At 38.1% G+C, this 20,683-nt stretch overlaps 1 protein-coding gene across 2 annotated transcripts; it reads right to left on the minus strand.

Annotated features, from left to right (window-relative positions):
- Positions 1–874: 874 nt before the first annotated feature.
- LOC108682618 (Krueppel-like factor luna) lies at positions 875–20,125 on the minus strand. 2 transcript variants are annotated; one of them, XM_018171820.2, is made up of 3 exons: positions 18,963–20,125; positions 1,662–3,277; positions 875–1,576 (listed from the first exon to the last, which is right to left on the minus strand). In XM_018171820.2, the coding sequence occupies exons 1-3, from the start codon at positions 19,002–19,004 to the stop codon at positions 1,384–1,386; spliced, it is 1,851 nt and encodes a 616-aa protein (XP_018027309.1). In that variant the 5' UTR covers positions 19,005–20,125; the 3' UTR covers positions 875–1,383. The 2 variants fall into 2 exon arrangements, with proteins under 2 accessions (XP_018027309.1, XP_018027308.1); XM_018171819.2 differs by having other exon boundaries at positions 1,662–3,280.
- Positions 20,126–20,683: the final 558 nt, after the last annotated feature.

A 20,683-nucleotide genomic window follows, 5' to 3' on the forward strand; every position in this document is an offset into this window, starting at 1 on the left:
ATTAAATGTGAACTTCTGATTACCACGTTTTCTATGTGATTTTGTTCTAATATATTACATTATATTAAAATTTCACCCTAAAATACCGTTACGACTGAAGCTGGGATAACATATTGACACAATATTCGCTTGGATTTGCTTTCTAAGAACCGTTCTCTGCCAAATTTCAAATAGTTCTCAACAGCCTAAATAGTTCACTTCGAAGGATCATACCTTCTTATGAGAGTATGAATTGTGTAATTAATTCTTATACGGCCGTATTTTCGCTTTGAAACTTCAGTGAAAGTAAATAGACATATTTTTTAAACATTTTCGCTCAAAAGGAATAGTAATTAGTATTCTGTGGAATAAATATTGTATTGTATATTGAAGGTAAAAAAGTACAAAAAAATACAGGTTTCAACAAGCGAAATTAAGAACATTGTTAGGTTCTCTCTAGAGTACAAGAGACAGTACAAGGAAGGAAGATAAATGTACAATATTTATAAAAAGCAAACGATGCATAAGATTTTCTGCAAACAAATTATTCGAATATTAAAGAAGGCTTGTATGAACATTATGTTAGAATTTTTAAAACAAAACATACAATTTCATATTTTTCAAGAACATCGTATAGCCTATATCAACACATTGTGGATATAAAAATTTCAGCTTGCATAAGTATGTAACTATGAAAAAAATCATTGTTTGTTCGATAATTACATTCAGAACAGTTGCTCATAATATTTCAAGTAATATATGTGTGAACTGTTTTGAAACAATATGTGTGGGAACTGTTTTGAAATAATAAATGTGGGATTTATTTTGAAAAATACGCGTGGGAATTGTTTTGAAGTATAGATAACTCTGTACAAACATTGTGCGAAGCCCGCAATGTTTATTAGTGGGTTAAAAGCGAGAAATATTAGTAGTTCATATGCTTGAACTCATAAACTCATTATACATGTTCATTCAGACTCATTCGTACTAAAATGAAGAATTATTTTATTTTTTAGGACGCTTGAATTTCAAAAGCATTGCATGTCATTTGTTTCAGAAACAAATATCATCCAAACTTAGAGATTTATTCTCAAGAAAATGAGAATATTTTACATTTTCCTAGCGCCACAGCAATGACGCTGAATGAAAGAGTAAAATATTTCCCGTAGACTCTGCGCACAGCGGAGTGGTGACAGTCAACATCCATGATACTATGCGTTATGAAATTTATATTTAATGTCGAGTCAGTGTTACATGATTTAATATTTATATTTAAAATACATCAGATGAAATAATGGAGCTCTATTATTCACGCATAATGTTCGAGCAGATAAGATTACATCCATTTCGTACAAACAGAATAATCCTGTAGGGTTAATTGAATAAATCTATCATATATTAGCATCATAGCGCCATATGCCTCTTCATGTGCAGGCTGAGGTGGTCGGAGCGGCTGAAGGCTCGCTCGCAAAGTCTGCACTGGAAGGGGCGGTCGCCGGTGTGCTTGCGGTAATGCCTCGTCAGTTCGTCAGAACGCGCGAATTTCCACCCGCAGCCTTTCCAGTCGCATTGGTAGGGCTTTTCCCCGGTGTGGGTCCTCATGAGTCAGTTCGTCAGAACGCGCGAATTTCCACCCGCAGCCTTTCCAGTCGCATTGGTAGGGCTTTTCCCCGGTATGGGTCCTCATGTGGGCCTTGAGGTGCGATGACTTGGCGTAGGTCTTGGCACAACCCGAGTGAGAGCAAGTGTGCACCACGCTGCGACGCCGGGTCCATCTTCGCCGTCTTCGAGCTTTCAGGGGGGTAGTCAGGTTGCTTCCAGAATTCGGATTAGGAACACCAGTGCGTGAATGCAGCATTGGAGGAGTTGGATATGGAGGTGGAATAGGAGAAAAATGACCACCATTTTGTATATAAACCGAACGAGCATAAATGTTGTAGTGTTGGTCACCTTGATAGTTAATCTGTGTCGAAGCTGAAGAACCGGGCTCGTATGCTGGACCAAAAGAGTTGTTCGGAATCCCCCAACCACAAGAATCTGAATTACTGGAAGAAGAGGAAGGATATGGGACTCCAGGGAAGGGAGAACCTACCGGAGGAGTTGACAGTCCTGGAGAAGATTGAGGATGGTGAGCAACTGGATGTGGATTGTACGAATGGTACTGTAGTGTCTGATACGGTTGAGATTGATTGTGAAAGTCATATGAATCCGGTAGAACTTGTTGATGATGCTGTGAATTTGGAACATTATGGTGGGGATAAAGAGGAGGTGGAGGTGTTACTAATGGATATGTTGGTGGTGTAACCCCAATTTCTTCCTTAATCTTTACTTGCTGACAGTGAATCTCTTCCACGTGCTGACTAACTTCGATCCCAACCTGCATGTTTGTCCCCATATTTGCGACGATGTTACTGGACACCGCGCTTCTGGTATACTCGTGAAACTGATTGTAGTTGGTGCTTGTTTCTCTAACATTGCTGTATGAGTGGGCTACGTCATTTCTTTCGGATTTGCACTCAAGGAAAGGTGCTTGGCTCTGGAAGCCCTCACCTTTCGCTCCACGAGAAGTCTCTTGTTGAATCTTGTCACAACGAAATTCTGGTGATGTCGTAGAGCTTTCGGTTGGAGCCCCTGAAAGCCAGTTTTGATCTATTGTTTTTGATGGTTTTGATGTCTCGTAGTTCCAGGGTTTGTTGACATCCGTGTTGTATCCTTCAATATTAGTTCGTTTGTGAATTGAAAGTACCATTTGATCATAGTAGTAATTGCTTCTAAGGTTTGCTCCAGCACCTTTCTCGTGCGAACTGTGGGAAAACAGTGGGTTTTGGGGCTTCTCTACCATACGTAAAACTTTCGGATCTTCAGATGGAAGAGCCGATCTCGAAAAATTTTCAGTTGTTGTCACAGTCGTTGGTACGGCGTAATATCCGCCGGACAAATGAGTTTGACTCGGAGGATGAGGAGTGATTAAATCCGGATTGTAAGGTGGTGGCTCAGGGAAATTTGATGGGTTGGATTTATCATCCGTATGGGTAACGGTCTGTTGAAAGTGCTGGAAGTGAGGACTGTTAAAATTATACTGGGAAGTGTACAGACTGGGACAAAACGGAGGTCCGGGAGAGCAGGTTGATGTCAAGGCATCGGAAATGGCGCTGGTGAACGGGGTCTGGGTATGAGGAACTTCCGATGCAAGGTTGGTGGATTGGGAGACCAAATGTGATGCCGGTGGATCCCATGGTGCCTCGAAGGTGGATTCCACCACCGGTGAAGGCTGGGACCGCATGGTCTCCATCCACTGCTGCTGGAACAAAAAGTAAATTGAAGTGAGATTTTCTACATTCTGATTTGATTTGAAATGAATAGAACATGAAATTTGAAATTGAACATGAAACTAAATGAATATACATAACAAACTGGAACAAACCTCGACAAGTAACATCACAACGTAAGAAATGGCGGTGTGATAATGAACTGATTTATTGAAAATTTAAAAACATATGAAAACGCCAAATAAATTGACCATATTTTCATGGAAAACGGTTCGGTCACCAGCTCCATTGTCATTAAAAAAAATCAGTCTCTAAAATGTTTTCGAAAAAGAACTAGTGAATTCATTTGGCCTTTTTTTTCTTATAAATTATCGGTAAACTAGCAATTCTAGCAGCCTAATGATATATAAGTGCTTGATCTGATTTATTATGGAGGAATAAGTTAATAAAATCTACTAAATGCTCGAAATGGCTAGATCCATGGAAATAAGTTTAAATCGGTTTCGAAGAGAAAAAATATACTATAATGTCTCATTACTAAAGTTCACTGAACCAGATGTAGAAGCTAAAATTTTCTATATATACCAGCGTTCTACGGTATGACATCTTGCCAGTTCTATACCAAATGGCTAAGCGTCGTGGCAGAAGTCATTGTATGGCTAAAGGGTGCTGCTCCTGAAGCGACCTACGCATCCTTTGAGGGCGGCAGGGTCCATTCGTACTTCATTACCGAATATTTGAGTTCAAACTTATTTTAAAGACAAAATACGATGTCATTTCCCAGCTCATAACCTCTTGCAATGTTATTACTGAGGCAGTTCTCCTTTCATAAAATAACAGCCCTTTAAAAATGTCTCATTTCTGTGAAAATAATTTTCTTCATTTGATCTAATTGAACATTTATCACACATGGCATAGTTCTTCATCAGTAATAATATAGCTGCATCTGCAGAATTTTAGCAGCCAGAGCATATTGAATTTTTTCAGCCTTCTCTATGCTGCTAAATGTTATTTGAATTAATGATTTTCAATAACCAAGTGCTCAGATTAGATTCAAATTCGTGTATTTACGCAGTCTCTAAATTATGAAAACCACCGTCTAAACAACAAAACGTCATTTAACCTTCACATAAATTTGACAGTGCACTCCGCGTTCAGAGAATCGCTCGCCCTCGAGCACGTCGTGTTCAGAGTTCGTTATTTTGCCCTACAAAATTAGCTTAGGAACAGGTATCGAAAAACACCATCAAGCGTATTCTTCCCTGCGTTTCTTGCCATCAAAACAAATTCTCCGTAGCCCTTTTATAGCACAGCAGCCCGCACGCGTCTTCAACACCCATGAAGACTTCGGCAAAATTGCACGGTGAACTCGAACCCTTCTTGTACGCGCCAACTGTTTACTCTCCCTCCGGTGGTCACAAATTCAAAAATGATTGCGGTTTCGATAACACATTATGCGATTATTTAAATGGCATTATTAGTGAATACAATATCAGCCGTCAAGTTTAATTGAACGTGAACACTTAGTAACTGAAGACGTCCGTAAACAGATTGTTAATTTTAATGCCAATTGAAAATTTGTGCAAAAATATTCTTTAATTGTAGAATTAAAGATTGTATGAACTGAGCGACTCGAGGGAAAAGCATCAAGTTTAACTTAAGGTCAAGGGCTGAAGGTATTCGATTGAACAAGGTTGATGAAATTTCGTTTATGATGAAATTAAAGTTATGTTTACGACACTTCCCTCACGACACTCCATCTCATTCCCTCATTACACTTCATCTCATTCCCATACTACCCTTCCCTCACCACTCTCCACCACCACACAACCACCACNCGCAGTCTGCTCCTCCTTCCGGTGCACATCGTTATTAGGTGGGCGTCGCAGCCTCTATGCCCAAAACGGTTCCAGGGGCGCCCTGTCGCCGAACTTCGTCCATTGAACGAAGTCTTCTGAATTATTCAGCCAAATACTACAGAGAACTCCCATCGTTGTTTTCCAAGTTCGACTAGTGAACGAAATTCTATGATATTCCGTGAGCGAGACTTTAGTGTTGCATTTGTGCGGCGCGCGTTGACGGATTTGTTGTGAGGTCGAAGCTCCTCTTGGTTTTACTTCAATTTCCAGTCGAGGAAAATGGGTGGACGAAAAGCATGGCTTGTGTTGCAATAACTTCATCATTTGAGAGCGACTCATCGCACGGCCACTTTCTGACAACAAGATACTTGTTTTTATGGCTCAAGATCTCGAGGGCGAATACAAATGCTAGAGCTGTCAGGGCAGCGGACGATTTCGATCGCTGATATGCATCGATTTGCCGCGATTATGTTCTGTTATGAAAAAAAAATCCTTGTAATGTTTACCTCTTTAGTGGGATGCGAGCATGATTGGGAACTTAAATAATTACTAGAAACTCGAATGATTGGCTGTGAAAGGACTTCTCTGTTCGTAGGCATATTGATCATTTGATCACTCGAAAGTCTTTAATAATATTTTCTAATATATTGAACTGTCTCATTACAATATTTTAAATAAGCACGCTGACATCTGTGTCACAATAATTATGGTCTCACGCTTGGCTATATCTTGATCGAAATTTTTAAGTAAATTACTGCTTGTCGTCAATTGGTTCAGAACTATAAAGCATTGGATGAGCTTCAGCTTGAGCACAACCTCCATAGTTCTGTACTATGTCGAAGTTATTAGCCTCTGCATTTTGAGAAAAATACATAACAAAGCTTTCGAAGTTATATTCATTATAATGAATATTTTTTAACGATAGGGTAGAACTAATCACAACAGTATGCTACGAACAAAATGTAAGAAACAAATACATCAAATATGCGCAAAATTCTCATAATCACAATAGTCATATCATCGCGCACGCTTCACTAAATATGCTCGTTCATGTTTTTCTCGAACCTTGACTCGCGTAAAATTAACTGAAGACAGAGAAAAGCTTTCGTGAAGTTACAGCGATCACTCGAGCGTGAAGATGTCATGCCTCCTCTTCACTCAAGTCCAAGGAAAGCTGGAAATATTCAACTGAGTTAATTAACCATGCCACATTCGCGGCTGGTAAACAACATACCTTTCGTGAGCTCTAATGTAACCTGCATTTAATGTTGTCGCCTAGAAATTGGAGCCCCAAAGTCACTAGTCTGGTTCTTCAGACCGTGTTTTGTGGCAGAAACTTTGACCTCGCTTATTGAGTGCAGAGTTGCAGTGAAGCGTTCATGGTGGCAACCTCTCTAGTTCCGTTTCTTTTAATTCCAACATAAAATATAGTGCTTCTTATTTCCTCAATTTCATTGCAATAGTTACCTCAAAATTTTCGATGTCACACTTCGAATATAATACAATATTTAAATTTACTTGTTTAGGAAAATAGTACAGGTGAATTATTTTCGAATTTTCCAACGCACGCAATAAAATTTTTGAAAACGTGATGTGAGTCTCTTCTAATTTGTCACTTTTAAATTATAATGTTTAATTGTTAACTGGACAACTGTTAACTGTTGTTTAATGGCCACTTAATTGTCCAAGTCTTAAAAAATTGTTAAAACTATCATAAATTTTCATCTGGATTTTGGGTCGAATCAAAAAGATAATCGACGATTTTTGGATGACCTCACCACATCGTAACTATTCTCGAGTCTCTGGCTCTAGTGGAGTTTTAGTTTTATGGAATATAACAAGAAATACTTGCAACGCTGTGTAAAAAATAAACTTTATGTATTCGTAAAAAATACTTGAAAGAAAGAAAGCATGCGTTTGTCCACACGAATCTCAGGCTTGATCATACTTCACTGGCTCCCCGATCCATCTTTCATCTGACAATTTCCTTCAAAGCCTCACTCGATTTATCTTAGGACGCTAATGTCTTCATCCATCAAGCGTTTTTTCACTCATCAAATCGAGCCGATGGCCCCAATCGAACCAAGACTCGCTACCTAAATAAGGCCTCTGCAAAACTCATAAGCGAATCAATTAAGCTACTTTGCGATCACGCGACTGAATCTCGAGAGGAAAAAGCTGCTATTTTTACAATGGAAGCTTGTGTGTCCGATCCTTGTGTGTGTGGACCTGAACAAGCGTTTTGATAGGACCAGCTCCCTCGGTGATGAATAACAGAGCCCAGCAGATGATCTTTGGCACTCTCTTAAGAGCGAACAAGTGGCCAGTGATGAACAAGCGGTGAGTCAGCAAGTCAGGTGCAATTCAAGCCTTTCAATGAGCTTCTCTTATGCTTGTAGTGTTGATGTCCATCTCGCCTTGGCTTTTGTTGGCAATTTTTAACGTCTTTTTTATCGCATTATAAATACCTTTCTATCAGCAGCAATGTTTTTTATATGTCTCCATTAAAATTTTCTTGTAGCTTTGTTTAAGTTTTGGGATGAGCTTGTGACTAAAAAATTCTTCTGTGTTCATAATTTTATTTAGTAGGTATAACCAACCATATGTGAGTGTTATAGCGGAATAAAAGCTTCAGTTTAGCACTATAAAATGGCCATGTTGGCGACTGATGCGATGACATTCAGTATTCATTGTACCCAAAATATTCAGTTGACTGCCTTATAAATTGCAAAATTCTTATACGTTATGAGTAGATGCTTATACTCTTAACGTATAACAGCGAGCATCTAAAGCATTCAAATATCTATACCACTCATGCAAAACAAGGCTCAGAAAATCTAAAAATCATTTTCTTGCTCAGAAAATCTAAATTAGTATTTAGAATCGTCTGCGACGAATAAGGTAATTAACATATCCTCTGCATATTTACTCGAACCTACCCTAAACTCGAGAAATTCTTTAAATTTACGCCTGCCTACGACTTTAAGGATTTCGGGTATTCGATTTTGCTCGGTTTAGAATTAGGTATTTAAGAGACAACTGACACAAATGAAGTTGGATCTTCTACTAATTTGAGAATTTCCGCAAATTTACTACTACGAAGTGGATTTAATAATTTAATGTACATGCGTTCAGTAGATTCTGCATTAGCTAACTAAATGAGAACTGCTTCATGTCAACTTGGATTTACACCAAAGTTGAGCCTCGGGAATTTTATCAATTTTACACCTACCTGCTCAGCGGCAGTAATCATTTTAGGGAAGGGGATTTATTTGTTTTTGAATTAATTAACTAACCGATAATTGAATAAAATGTAATTGAATTTCCACTTGACTCATCAAAATTGAAAACAGAATTTAAACGCGTAATTCGGTTATCGTTTTATTTTACAAGCTTGAAATTTGTTCAGTCTTTTTTATATGTTTCATCTTAGGCAAAGATAAAATATATCAAATGAATCTCAATCTCGGACAATCTTTTCCCATGACCAAGTGATGATGAACATCAATTCTAATGACATCAACTAAATATCAACCAAAATATAAAATTAACGAAATTCCAAAAAAATGTATTTTATCTTGCCCCGAGTTGACAGATAAGCTAGAAAGGATATGCTCGTATCCCTGATCCAGATAATTTATTATATTGTGCTGCTATATCACACGTGTTGTTCCTCTAACTGAGAAGCATCGCTATAGGAGAGAGCTGCTGGTGTGGGCTAGACAAGAAAGCTACAGGCGTTCCAGCAGCGTGACTTTCTTGGTGTCGACTAGAACCCAGGTAGGATAGCCGCCTAGAACACTAGGAATGACAAATCAAGACGATCTGTCTTTACGAGAGAATCGTTCCGTTAAAGTAATCATGTTACCACTAGAGTAATGTGCGCATGTTTTCCCACCCATGAACTAAATTTAGCCACTTAAAGCAAATTAGTTCATGAAAAAAATGTTCGCTTCCGCTCCCCGAATTATTCAATGAACAAAAATTTTCGATTCCGCTCGCCATATTTTTCATAATTTTTTAGCATTAACCATGTTGTACCTCAAACGAAGTAGCGACATCAAACGTTAATCGTCAGATGAAACGGATTAATCAATAGCGAGTCAATCATAAAAATACTCAGCTGCCTTATTAGCGTATTTTCTCATTTATGAAAAAAGCGCTATTGTTTGAATATAACCCTCGGTTGAAAATCATCTTTCAAATATTCATGATTCTTGCTTCTTTGCGAGATAAGTAATTAATGGCTGAGCGTTTCCTCAACATTTCCTCCAAGTTTAAATTTCAGATCAATTGTTTAGTTGCTGTCTTAGGTGTATGATTTTCTACAATAGCAATCAGGACGGATACGTTTTCACGATTCATAGAATCGTTACCCCAAAATACTCAGGGGCTATAAGATATTATAATACAAAAATTTACGTGATATTTCAGTCCTCCAATGTGTCGAGGGCGCAAATTTAGCGACTAATTATTTTTAATATCGAACATCGATTATGATCGCATGACTCATCGACCAACAGCCAGTGGTACAGTTAGTAAAGGCAACAGTTCACTTTCACAATGGAGCATGCATTTAACTCTAAGACAGTCCTTAAGAATCATAATCATTTAAAAGATTATTCATTAATCAAGGTATACGATCAGTGGACCAAGGCAGAACGATAGCATGCAAACATAGAAATGAGTAAGAGTTTGTTCAACTGGCGATGCACTTTTTGTCATAACCCAGTCATCCTGACCCAGTTTGGCCCGGAATAAAGGGCCCATCAATGCTACGAAAGAAAGTGTGTCATGCACTATTTCGACAATGTGACCCATCCTTTTTAGCGCGTTTTCTCAGTTATGGAAAAAATACACTATTGTGCTCGCCATGTCCGTCTGTCTGTCCGTCCGTCTGTCTGTCTGTCTGTCTGTCTGTCCGTCCGCGACTTCACGTTTTCGTCGACGAGAAAATGCGCTCTCTGTCACTCACTGCAGTGAGTACTGAGTTATATTTTTTGAGTGCATGGACGTCACGCCGTCTGATCCCAGGTATGCCACCGTGACAAGTCTGGGGCCGTTCTATCAAAACTAGTTACGTGTTCGTAACAACGTCACCCAATCACTGACGGCTTTTCATGCTAAACCCACCAATCACAGACGAGAAATTGGCAGTTACGTGTACTTAGGGCGCTACTTGTACCTAGGCCGCTACCTTTACTTAGGGCGCTTCGTGTACCTAGACCTCTACGTGTGCTAAGGTCGTTACGTGTACTAATGATCTTAAGTGTACTTAGTCCGCTACGTGTACTTAGGCCGCTGCGAGCACTTGGCCGCTACGTGCACCCAGCAAGTTTTGATAGTACGGCCCCCGGTAGAGCATCTTAAGCTGCCTATTCGCGTTGCCATGTCTCTGGTGTTGTAGGAGCGGTTAACAAAATGTTAACACTTCATTAGCATGACGCCTTATGTCGAATGGGCGCCTCGCATCAGCGGGTTGTGCTCCAGCTCTTCTTGACATAACAATTATTCAGTGTTAGTGATCTACGAATTTTAGAATCCCTGTATATATTCAAACAGAAGCCTAGTCTGAATGCCGCTTTTAGCTCCATTCCTCTTGAAATAGTAAATAGATAGGCCGTTTACGTTTACTAGCATTATTTTCATGTCTTATCTATTTATTTTTAGTGCATTTACTTTACTAATTGATTTATTTGTGTTTCTAGGACTGAACTTTTTCTGAACAGAATTTTGTGGTTTGAACTGACGATGGAGCTGGACTCCGAAACGTTTTCTCTTATAAAGATATGGTGAATTTTTTTGGTATTTTCTTTGCTTTTAAATTCCTGGTTAACTTGCGACTCAAGCAAACAAGTGATTTTAATACTTATATCCAATCAAAATACGGTGAAGATGAATACCGCTGTTTTAGAAAACAATTATTCGAATAAGTCGAAAATAATAGACCAAATATTTATTATTGTTGGCTGTCATTCAAATCAGTCTCAATGTGAGTTGTGAGATTTTGCCCACCGGCGACTGTTGAATTGCAGACTATGATTCTCTTTGTAGTGATTTCTATTCCTACTCAAAATGGTTCCCGTATAGTCACTGATCATTTTTTATTTTTTCAACTTGTTGAACTGAATCACAACAAAAGTGTCCATGATCCAAATTTCAATATTTCTGCAGAAATTGTTTTCAAAAACTAATTTCGGCGAAAATATTCTTTTTCTCAGTACTGTGCCTTCATTCGTTTATATGAATTTGCGGACATCGTTGGTTTTAAACGAACTTCGTTTCGTCGCCATCTCATAGGTATTCATGACTATTTTTCGTAACTCTTACCCAGGACTATTGACTAGTGACTGTAAGAACCGTCACTGCGGAGGTCTTGAATTAAGTTAGGTGGGTCACTTACAAATTACCGGCTGTTGCGACACCAAACTCGTGCGGCCGGGCGTATCTATTAAAAGCATGCAAATATGCCTGGCAAAGTTCGACGTGTAAATTGATCGCTCTTGTAAAATTAATGACATTATAAGCGATGGAGGTCTTCGAAAGCTTCGGTCCAAGGGCGTCTATCAGGTTTTGTTGTGACGTTCACCGCGCATTATGTATGTTCGTCGTAGTCTTCCAAAACACTGTATAATTACTTCAAGCTTCGATGAAATTTTATTGAGATTATAAATAAATTGAATAGTAGCCTTTGATTTCGGAACATGTGCGTGAATTGTCATTCGTTACAGATAAGATTTGTCGGACAGTGTATCTATATTTACTACAGATAAGATTTTTCGGACAGTGTATCTATATTAAAATTTTCGTACAGTATATCTACATTTTCTAATTTGTGATCGGCACATACAGTATCTTCAGTAAGATAGGTCATTCAGAATCCCTATTTCAACGGTCAAAAACCGCGAATCGTCAAAATTAGTGCAACGCCAATTAGGCTGAACTCGAAAATTGTATAGTTTTAATAGAAAACAATATTAACTTTTCTAATATTCTGTAATAGTGCAGCAACTTTGATGCTGGAGTTAATTTCACGTTAGAGTTCTTAAAAGTTCTTACGCAAAACTGTATTATGAAATTAACCTGAACTTTTCGGTTGCTGTTGTATTTTTTTAGTCGTTTGAACCTGGACTTTTTCTTCCCTCTGACCGTGTCCGAAAATTGCTCACTTGTTTTCATAGTCTAAATAAGTTAAAAATAAATATACTCATATGCAATAGTGATTAATAATTCTAAACAGAATCTAAACTCGAAGCTCGGTGATATTTGTGTTATACTAGGGGCCAATTTTTTTAACCTATCTTCATATGTTTCATCTGTGTTAAATTTCATAATGTATCAGGTGAATCTCACTGTTGTACAATTTTTAGAATATGTATCCTGCTCTATCTTATGGGAAGTCTCTACGTATATTTTGTCTGAAGTTATAACGTGGGTACTGTACCTATAGCTAAGGCCTATGCTCTGTGGTGAACATAAGCTCCTCAACCAACAATAGCAGCAGAAATGAAGTATTGCTGTTCAGATGAACGTCTCATGCCGTGGTATAAATCATTGCTATTTTTCTTCTTTGCACATACTATATAATTCTGCATAAAGTGTTTATTATACTATTTAAAATTATATTGAATATAATATTGCATATATGTACTTATAAACAGAGGTGGGCAGTAGAGCGCTACATATGTAGCGGTAGCGATAGCGGCGCTACATTTAAAGCAATGTAGCGGTAGCGGTAGCGCCAGTTACATATTTAAGTAGCGATGCGAGGTTTTGCCGCTACAACGCTACCGCTACATTCATAGATAAAGCCTTTAGATTTTACCTTATAGTATTAAATATTATTTAAAAACCAGCATGATACATACATAATATGAATTACAGAATAAAACTGTACGAAAGATTTCGGTGTAATGTTGTCAACCTGAGCCTGTTATGTCAACATGTTAGTTGTTAGTCCAGAGGTGGGCAGTAGCGGTAGCGGCGCTACATTTAAAGCAATGTAGCGGTAGCGGTAGCACCCGCTACATTTAGAGCATTTAGCGGCAGCGGTAGCGGCCGCTACATTTCAAAGTAGCGCTGCCCAGCTCTGCTTATAAATCAGGTACTATGCGTCGTTTACTCTCTAATTTCCATCAGAGTAGTGAAAGACTATAAAATTTTTAGCGTTAGAGAAAACGTATGATATGACTTCCCTATACTAAGAGAAATGTTAGGCTTGGTAGCGCGGCAATGCATGGTTGGACGCAACTGTAATTGGACGAGGCAGTGATATGACGCGAGAAAGCAATGGGACAGGATGGTAGTAGAACTAGGCAAATAACACGAGAAAGCAATGCTATTCAGTATACAGGCTAGTCGCAATGGCAAGTTCAAGTTGCCGGGCTTTCTTTAAAAAGTTTAAAGGATGGAACGGACGACGACCAAAGCCGGACAACCGCCTCGAGCCTAAGCAGTTCCGAGAGGCGAGTGCATGTACCGTGAGTCGGCAAGTTCAGGTGTTATTTCTTTTATTGATGATTATGCCTACCAGTTATAACTCTCTTACGTGATTAAATATATTTCCTAAATGCGTAATATCTTTTTCTGAATGCGTAATATCTTCATTTGCTGATTAATTGCGTGAATTGTAAGTAAAATCTTGCCTTTTCAGTGTTTTATGAAAAACTTTTAAGTTACTGTCTGAAACAATCAGGGTCTCTGATCTTGGCTGTCTATAAGTGTTAAAATTAAATGACTAATAATTATCAAAACGACATTTTTTTGGTACTTATTTGTATATGATTTTTTTCTAAACTTATGACTTGCAAGTGAATTTTTTCTTCCAAAATTGCAGCGGCTTGTTTTCAATGGTATTTTTTCGATAGGGAAAGAAGCTTTGCTCTACTAAAATATAGAAATCATTTCTACGAGAATCTATCATCATCTCGGATATCCACAAATATTTTTATTGCTTCTATATTTGTTCATATCTTGGAATTAGAGAAGACAGCTCTGAGACAAGGCAGCGCCTCGATCTCTGGGTGTTCCTCATCATCCGATTCAGGTGAGACAAGAAATTCGAGTTGCCTAGTGTCTTTGAATGTTTCTTACTGTGAAATTCATTATTTACCGCAGTTCTTTCGTGAAAATTTAAATTACTTTTTACTTTTATTGTTTATGTGTGCTTCTATGCTGAATCCGTTAAATGCCAGAAAATAAAAATCTCTTGTCCTTCTTTTTAAAGCGAATGAGACTCGAAAGCTTCGCTCCAAACAATTTTTTTCGTTTGGTAAACTATGCATTGACCAATCCAATTGAGATTGCGAATATTTGTGTTGGTATTGCTTCAACAATTAACTATTGACATCTTAGCCAATCGAGTCTATTGTTTTCAGCGTAATTGACTTTATTGTGAATAGAAATATTTAAAACTGCTCTTGGATTCTCTAAACAATGCGTTCCTCTTTAGAATAAACGAAATTTTTTAACGCGGATGGAGCTTTCCGCTGCCGTCGAATCTTAGGTTAGCTAACCTAACCTCATGGTTGAACTATATACTACTAGTTCAACCATGCCTAACCTAACCTATGCGCATTTGTTCGGCAACTTGCCCGATTTGCTGCACAAAATGCGAATGACATTGCCGGTACTCAGAGCTGATTGGCGGACACGTTACCTGAATTGAAGCATTCGTGATAATCGTGGCTTCGTGAACATTTAACTAGCAATTAACATGATAATTACTCGGCAATATTTCGAGAACAATGTTACGCTAATTGGGTGATTTGTCTTGTTTAAAGTTAATCTGAAAACGATCACGATCTCCTTGTTTCTTTCCTAATCAATTTCTGTTCATTTTTTCATTTCATTTTTTTCTGTCATTAGTATTAAATTAATAAATGGAATATATATTTTCAGCTCGTGAATTTAAAACTGCGTCGAAATCAAGATCCTCTGTTGAAGAATTTGCCGTCATGAAGCATGTGCTATGAACGCCTGTTTGAGTCTGCTAATGTATCATTTCCTATATATATTCATTTGTGAATTATAATAGACTCATTTCATAAGTTAATATTATTGAAATAATTCAGTTATTCACAGCGTAAGCTCGTGAATTTAAAACTGCGTCGAAATTCAAGATCCTCTGTTGAAGAATTTGCCGTCATGAAGCATGTGCTATGAACGCCTGTTTGAGTCTGCATGGATTCTCTAAACAATGCGTTCCTCTTTAGAATAAACGAAATTTTTTAACGCGGATGGAGCTTTCCGCTGCCGTCGAATCTTAGGTTAGCTAACCTAACCTCATGGTTGAACTATATACTACTAGTTCAACCATGCCTAACCTAACCTATGCGCATTTGTTCGGCAACTTGCCCGATTTGCTGCACAAAATGCGAATGACATTGCCGGTACTCAGAGCTGATTGGCGGACACGTTACCTGAATTGAAACATTTGTGATAATCGTGGCGTCGTGAACATTTAACTAGCAATTAACATGATAATTACTCGGCAATATTTCGAGAACAATGTTACGCTAATTGGGTGATTTGTCTTGTTTAAAGTTAATCTGAAAACGATCACGATCTCCTTGTTTCTTTCCTAATCAATTTCTGTTCATTTTTTCATTTCATTTTTTTCTGTCATTAGTATTAAATTAATAAATGGAATATATATTTTCAGCTCGTGAATTTAAAACTGCGTCGAAATTCAAGATCCTCTGTTGAAGAATTTGCCGTCATGAAGCATGTGCTATGAACGCCTGTTTGAGTCTGCTAATGTATCATTTCCTATATATATTCATTTGTGAATTATAATAGCCTCATTTCATAAGATAGTATTATTGAAATAATTCAGTTATTCACAGCGTAAGCTTGCAACTTTAATCTCTCATTTCCTACTTGCTGCTTGTAGATCAGCTAGACTTTGTTGCTGTTATAGTCACCCTCCGCCACAGCAGCAGTGCCTGTGAACGCGTCCTAACCTCAGTTTTGCTGCCATCCTGAAATGCTCCTAAATTTTGCTCGTATCATTACGCAAGATTAACGGCTGGGAACTGAACGACGATACAAAGACATGGGAATAAAAAGTTTTCACTCGCGTTGCCGGAGCAAAATTAAATTTTCCGAGGTTAAGGAATTATAGTCTGAGGTGGGAAGAGGGACTTGAAAAACTGGATGAAAACCTGGTGCTCAGTCGCTGTCGTTAATGCGAGTTGGTGTTCAAAACTTTCATTACGTTACTTCCTACTTTCTATTTTACTGCCTGCAGTTTCCTCTCAATTTTTTACGTCATCAAATGTTATATACATTTTATTTATGGGGCTGAATACAATTCGTTGCTGTTTGGTCGTAGACTGTTCACTTGGTCGGAACTGACCGAAGGTTGTGTTTGAATATGTTACTGACGTGAACTTTCGCTCATCATGAGGCTGGTTATGCTTGATTCAAAAATGCAAAAGCCAGTTTTCTTTTCGATTGTATTTTATTAGACGAATCCCAATGATTGCTGTTTCACCCCTTAGGCCCTGCCTCCGGTCACCAACCGACTAGGCCCTGCCAATCAAATATCGGAACCAAACAACACCAAATGTCAGCTCAAAATCACGATATTAATAGAACTTACGATTTTCATATAAATTATAAAACATGAAGACAGAGGCCTTTACCGGACGACTGCAATGCTGACAAAAGAGTGATCCACGCAGATCAGTGAGGTCTGACACTGTTTTTTTGAGGTTAGCTACATTGAATTTATATTTAATCTTTGCGGATTTAGCCACAAAATGTCTTTTTTGTATATGATTGGAACATTACCAAATAATAAGTTGAATTTAGGCTATAATAATACGTATAAGCAGTTTCCTAGCATCAAAACAGAGTCCATAAGTCGAATCATTTTTGAAAAATGCTCTCACTTTATTGTCGGGATTAAAAAATCTATTCAATTTACACACTAATAGGGGTTGAGAATAATCATTTGTAGGGATTATCCTGCTGAGCATTAAAAGCTGAAGAAACAAGAAAGGTTTAGCGTCAGAATTTAGCTAAATGCTCGTATGTTCCTTCAGTATCGGGCACAAACAGAAGACTTCATCACGACTCTCCTAAAACTATAAGCACGAGCAGCGGCTCTAGTCGCCCACTCGTGCATTCATGAGCGATGACGAGTGAATAGGATTACTTTTGTCGTGTTGTTCTCAGGTGTTGGTGACAAGGCAAAAATTATCTGCTTTGTCGAACTGTCGAGTCTTGTCCTGAGTTTTCTTTTACTCTTGATGCTAAAATATCAGTATGAGAGAATTTTTATTTTGTCGAGCCGTTGAGTCGTGTCCAGAGTTTTCTTGCGTTTTCTTAGAGATTGCATTACGGTATATTAATTTAGATTTTTTTAGATTCTCTTGATATTCTATTCATGAAGCTGTCGGTCAAGCTCGACAGATTTTTTTTTCTATTTTGAATCGAGAAGATTATAGTGAAATAATCGATTTTGTTAAACAGGCTAGCACTTCTAAAAGTTTTCCTTCACAATCAAAACGAAGATATAACTTTATCTATTAAAATTATATTTTTTCTATATTAGTCGAAAAATTTCCATTATTAATTTTTTTAAATTTACCAGACATTAATGATGTTCGTCATCGTTCTACCTTCCACCCAAACCTGGTAATATTCCTCTAATATATTTAATTGTTGCATTGATGACTTCCTAGAGCGAGAACGACCTCAACTCTATTAATTTTACAAGCAAATTTGTATTAGCAGTTAACTTTTTGGTTTACCAAAAATTATTGCATTTCTAGGCTGAAAAATGTATGCCTGAAGTCGTCGTACGTGTGCCATCTCGATCAGTTGGCATGACCGCACTGGAACAACCCAAGAATATTTCGCACCGTCATGCATCGATCACAATAAATTGACCCGAACATGGCGGAAAGCCTCATTTTCTCGCCACAAACATGCAAGAACAATTGCGTGTCATGCTACATGACAGCGACTCACGCTGTGCAGCCTTTACCGCCTCTCAGTTACATATTCTTCGTCATCTTCACAATGTTATTCGTACGAGGAATGTGGAGTCAATATAACAGTAACGGCTTCAAGTTGTCGTGTAGCACCGATCGTGTCACGTCATCCGAACTTTGCATAACGAGCAAAATTTCCGTCGCTAGTTATGCGCGGAGTCGCCGGCGCCGGACTGAGTTTCCGGGCAACTTTGCCCGAGGATTTTTAGTTCGGCAAATGTAATTTAGTGAAATTAGTTGTTAAACCATTATCAGTCGAAAAAATCGTCGTAATGCACTTACATGATTATTTTCTATTGACGAAGCAACATATATAGTGTGCCTTAAAGGCAATGCATGCCTAGAAATCTCCTGAAGGGCAGGAACAGACAAACAACTTAAAAAGAATCCAGCACTAGTAATTAAGGATAGTTGCATGGATATTAGTTAAGTTACGCCATAATTGATAAAATTAAAAATGTGCTCAGTAAATTTAAATTTGAACTCAATTAGGCGTATTAAGAATGTTTTTACAAAGACAAAACTGAAATGATATAGTTCAAATCGAAAAAATTTTTTGATAATTTTAGTAATTTGCATGGCTTCATTATCACTCTTTAGGAATTTTACGAATGATTTTTTATATATAATTATACACAGAAGGCCATTAATATAACGCATCTCGAAATGTACATTTATGTTTGTTTAAATTCAGGCTAACTTTGTTATGAGTTTAATTAAACAGAAATATTTCATCTCTCAATTTTGATCTTCATGAAATAATGGCAAGTGACAAGTGGTTCAGTTGATTTGGACAGATATTTTTTCCAAGATGTTAAGTTTTACTAATTAATTATAACTTATATACACACCTCATCCTTGTGGACGCTCACTGTCATCAATGGTAAGGCCATGAGAGAGCAGCTTCCTTCAGACCGACGAACTAATTTTATTTGCTGAAATGAGTCTGGTTTTTTTTTTGTGCCACTCGTTGTTGGCAAATAACAATTTTTTCCCGTTAACAGATTTCTCAATCACGGAATTGATAACGCCCGCCGGTAAATTTAAAAATAGACTTGTAAATAATATGAAGGTTTTTGTCTGCACTTTCTCGCTTCATTGATGAGGTAATAAACGAACTGAAATTCTAACGAACGCTTTGCCACAGATAATTAGATCAATATGGACAAAATTCTCCCGTCTCTGATGTATGTCAATGTCAATTAATAATGTATAATTCAAAAATAAGACTTTTTCTGAACACTCTATACGCCAACTCGTTTCAACAATCATTAATTTGAGCAAAACTTGTTAATTTTCTCCCCCTTGCCATCCTTTGGTTGAAAATATCAGTTTTTGTTAACAGAAGCGTCACTCAAATCTCAGATTCAGTCTCAATCTTCTCTTAAGGATAAATTTTCTCATTCTTCACATAGAGAATAAAAATTATCTATTCATAGAATCTTGCTGGAAACTTAACTGTTGGCACTAACGTGTCAGCAGCAACGTTCAATGTTTTATTACTTGATATTTAAAGAGCAAACGTTTTCAAGTTAACGTACAAAATGTCACCTTCTAACCACCATTTTCACGCACAACTTCTAATTTCAAGCGTCAATTTTTTCGATTTTATAACTTAGCATGTATAGAGCCACTGTTTTTACGTTAACGTACAAGATGTCCCGTTCTAAACACCATTTTCACGCGCGTTTCAATTTCAAGCGTCAATTCCTTTTTTTCACCATTAAAAATCACATGAGGAACTAAGAGTGTCTTATATGCAGCAATTATGTCCCATTTTATACACCATTTTCACGTGCGAGTTCCATTTTCAAGCGTCAATTCATTCGGTTTTACCGTGCAAAAGAACACGCTGAGTTCACGATGTCTCATCTCCAGCTAGCCACGCGCGCCGGGCATCGAACACAGAGAGAGAGAGAGAGCCTCCTTTATTGTTGTGCAGTGCAGGATTTCTGGGCAAGACTCCCAGTGGGTATAAGATGATCATGAGCGAGACTCTTCGTGCCATACGCCCTCCTCCTCCACCTTCTTGGTCTGTCCTTAGCTGAGTTTTATGCATGCCTTCTTCGCTGGAGCGAACACTGCTTTCTGGCACACCTCCGCTGGCCCTGTCACTAAACGATGTCTATTCAGGGGTCTCAACCTGGTACATTATTTCAATGGAATTCCAAGTTTCATGTGCACAATATGGCGGAAATTTTTCTCGAATTTTGAAAATAATTCACGAGTTTAAGAATGCTTTTTGAGAGCTTTACATTGTGGAACGTGAGGTTCTCCCGCTCTTCGCGTGACGTCAGTCACGACCAATGAGCGTCAGGTTCAAGCTTAGAATCAGCCAATAGGAGGCCGGGTATTTCAACACGTTGTGAGCGTGTCGTCACGCACATTTCGTCCAATGAGGGGTGCTGGCGCCGCGTAATATTGAAAGTAAGTGGAAAATTATAATTAAGGCATTTATAAATCAGAGACCGGCGAAGTACCAAGACACTATCGCCGTGAGCGCGCGATCAACGGGGTATTCCTTAACCTGAGCCGAAATCTGGACAAGCCGAAACGTTTGTCTCAATTTGTC

Source organism: Hyalella azteca, unplaced genomic scaffold (assembly GCF_000764305.2).
Source record: "Hyalella azteca isolate HAZT.00-mixed unplaced genomic scaffold, Hazt_2.0.2 contig3210, whole genome shotgun sequence".
NCBI lineage: Eukaryota > Metazoa > Arthropoda > Malacostraca > Amphipoda > Hyalellidae > Hyalella > Hyalella azteca.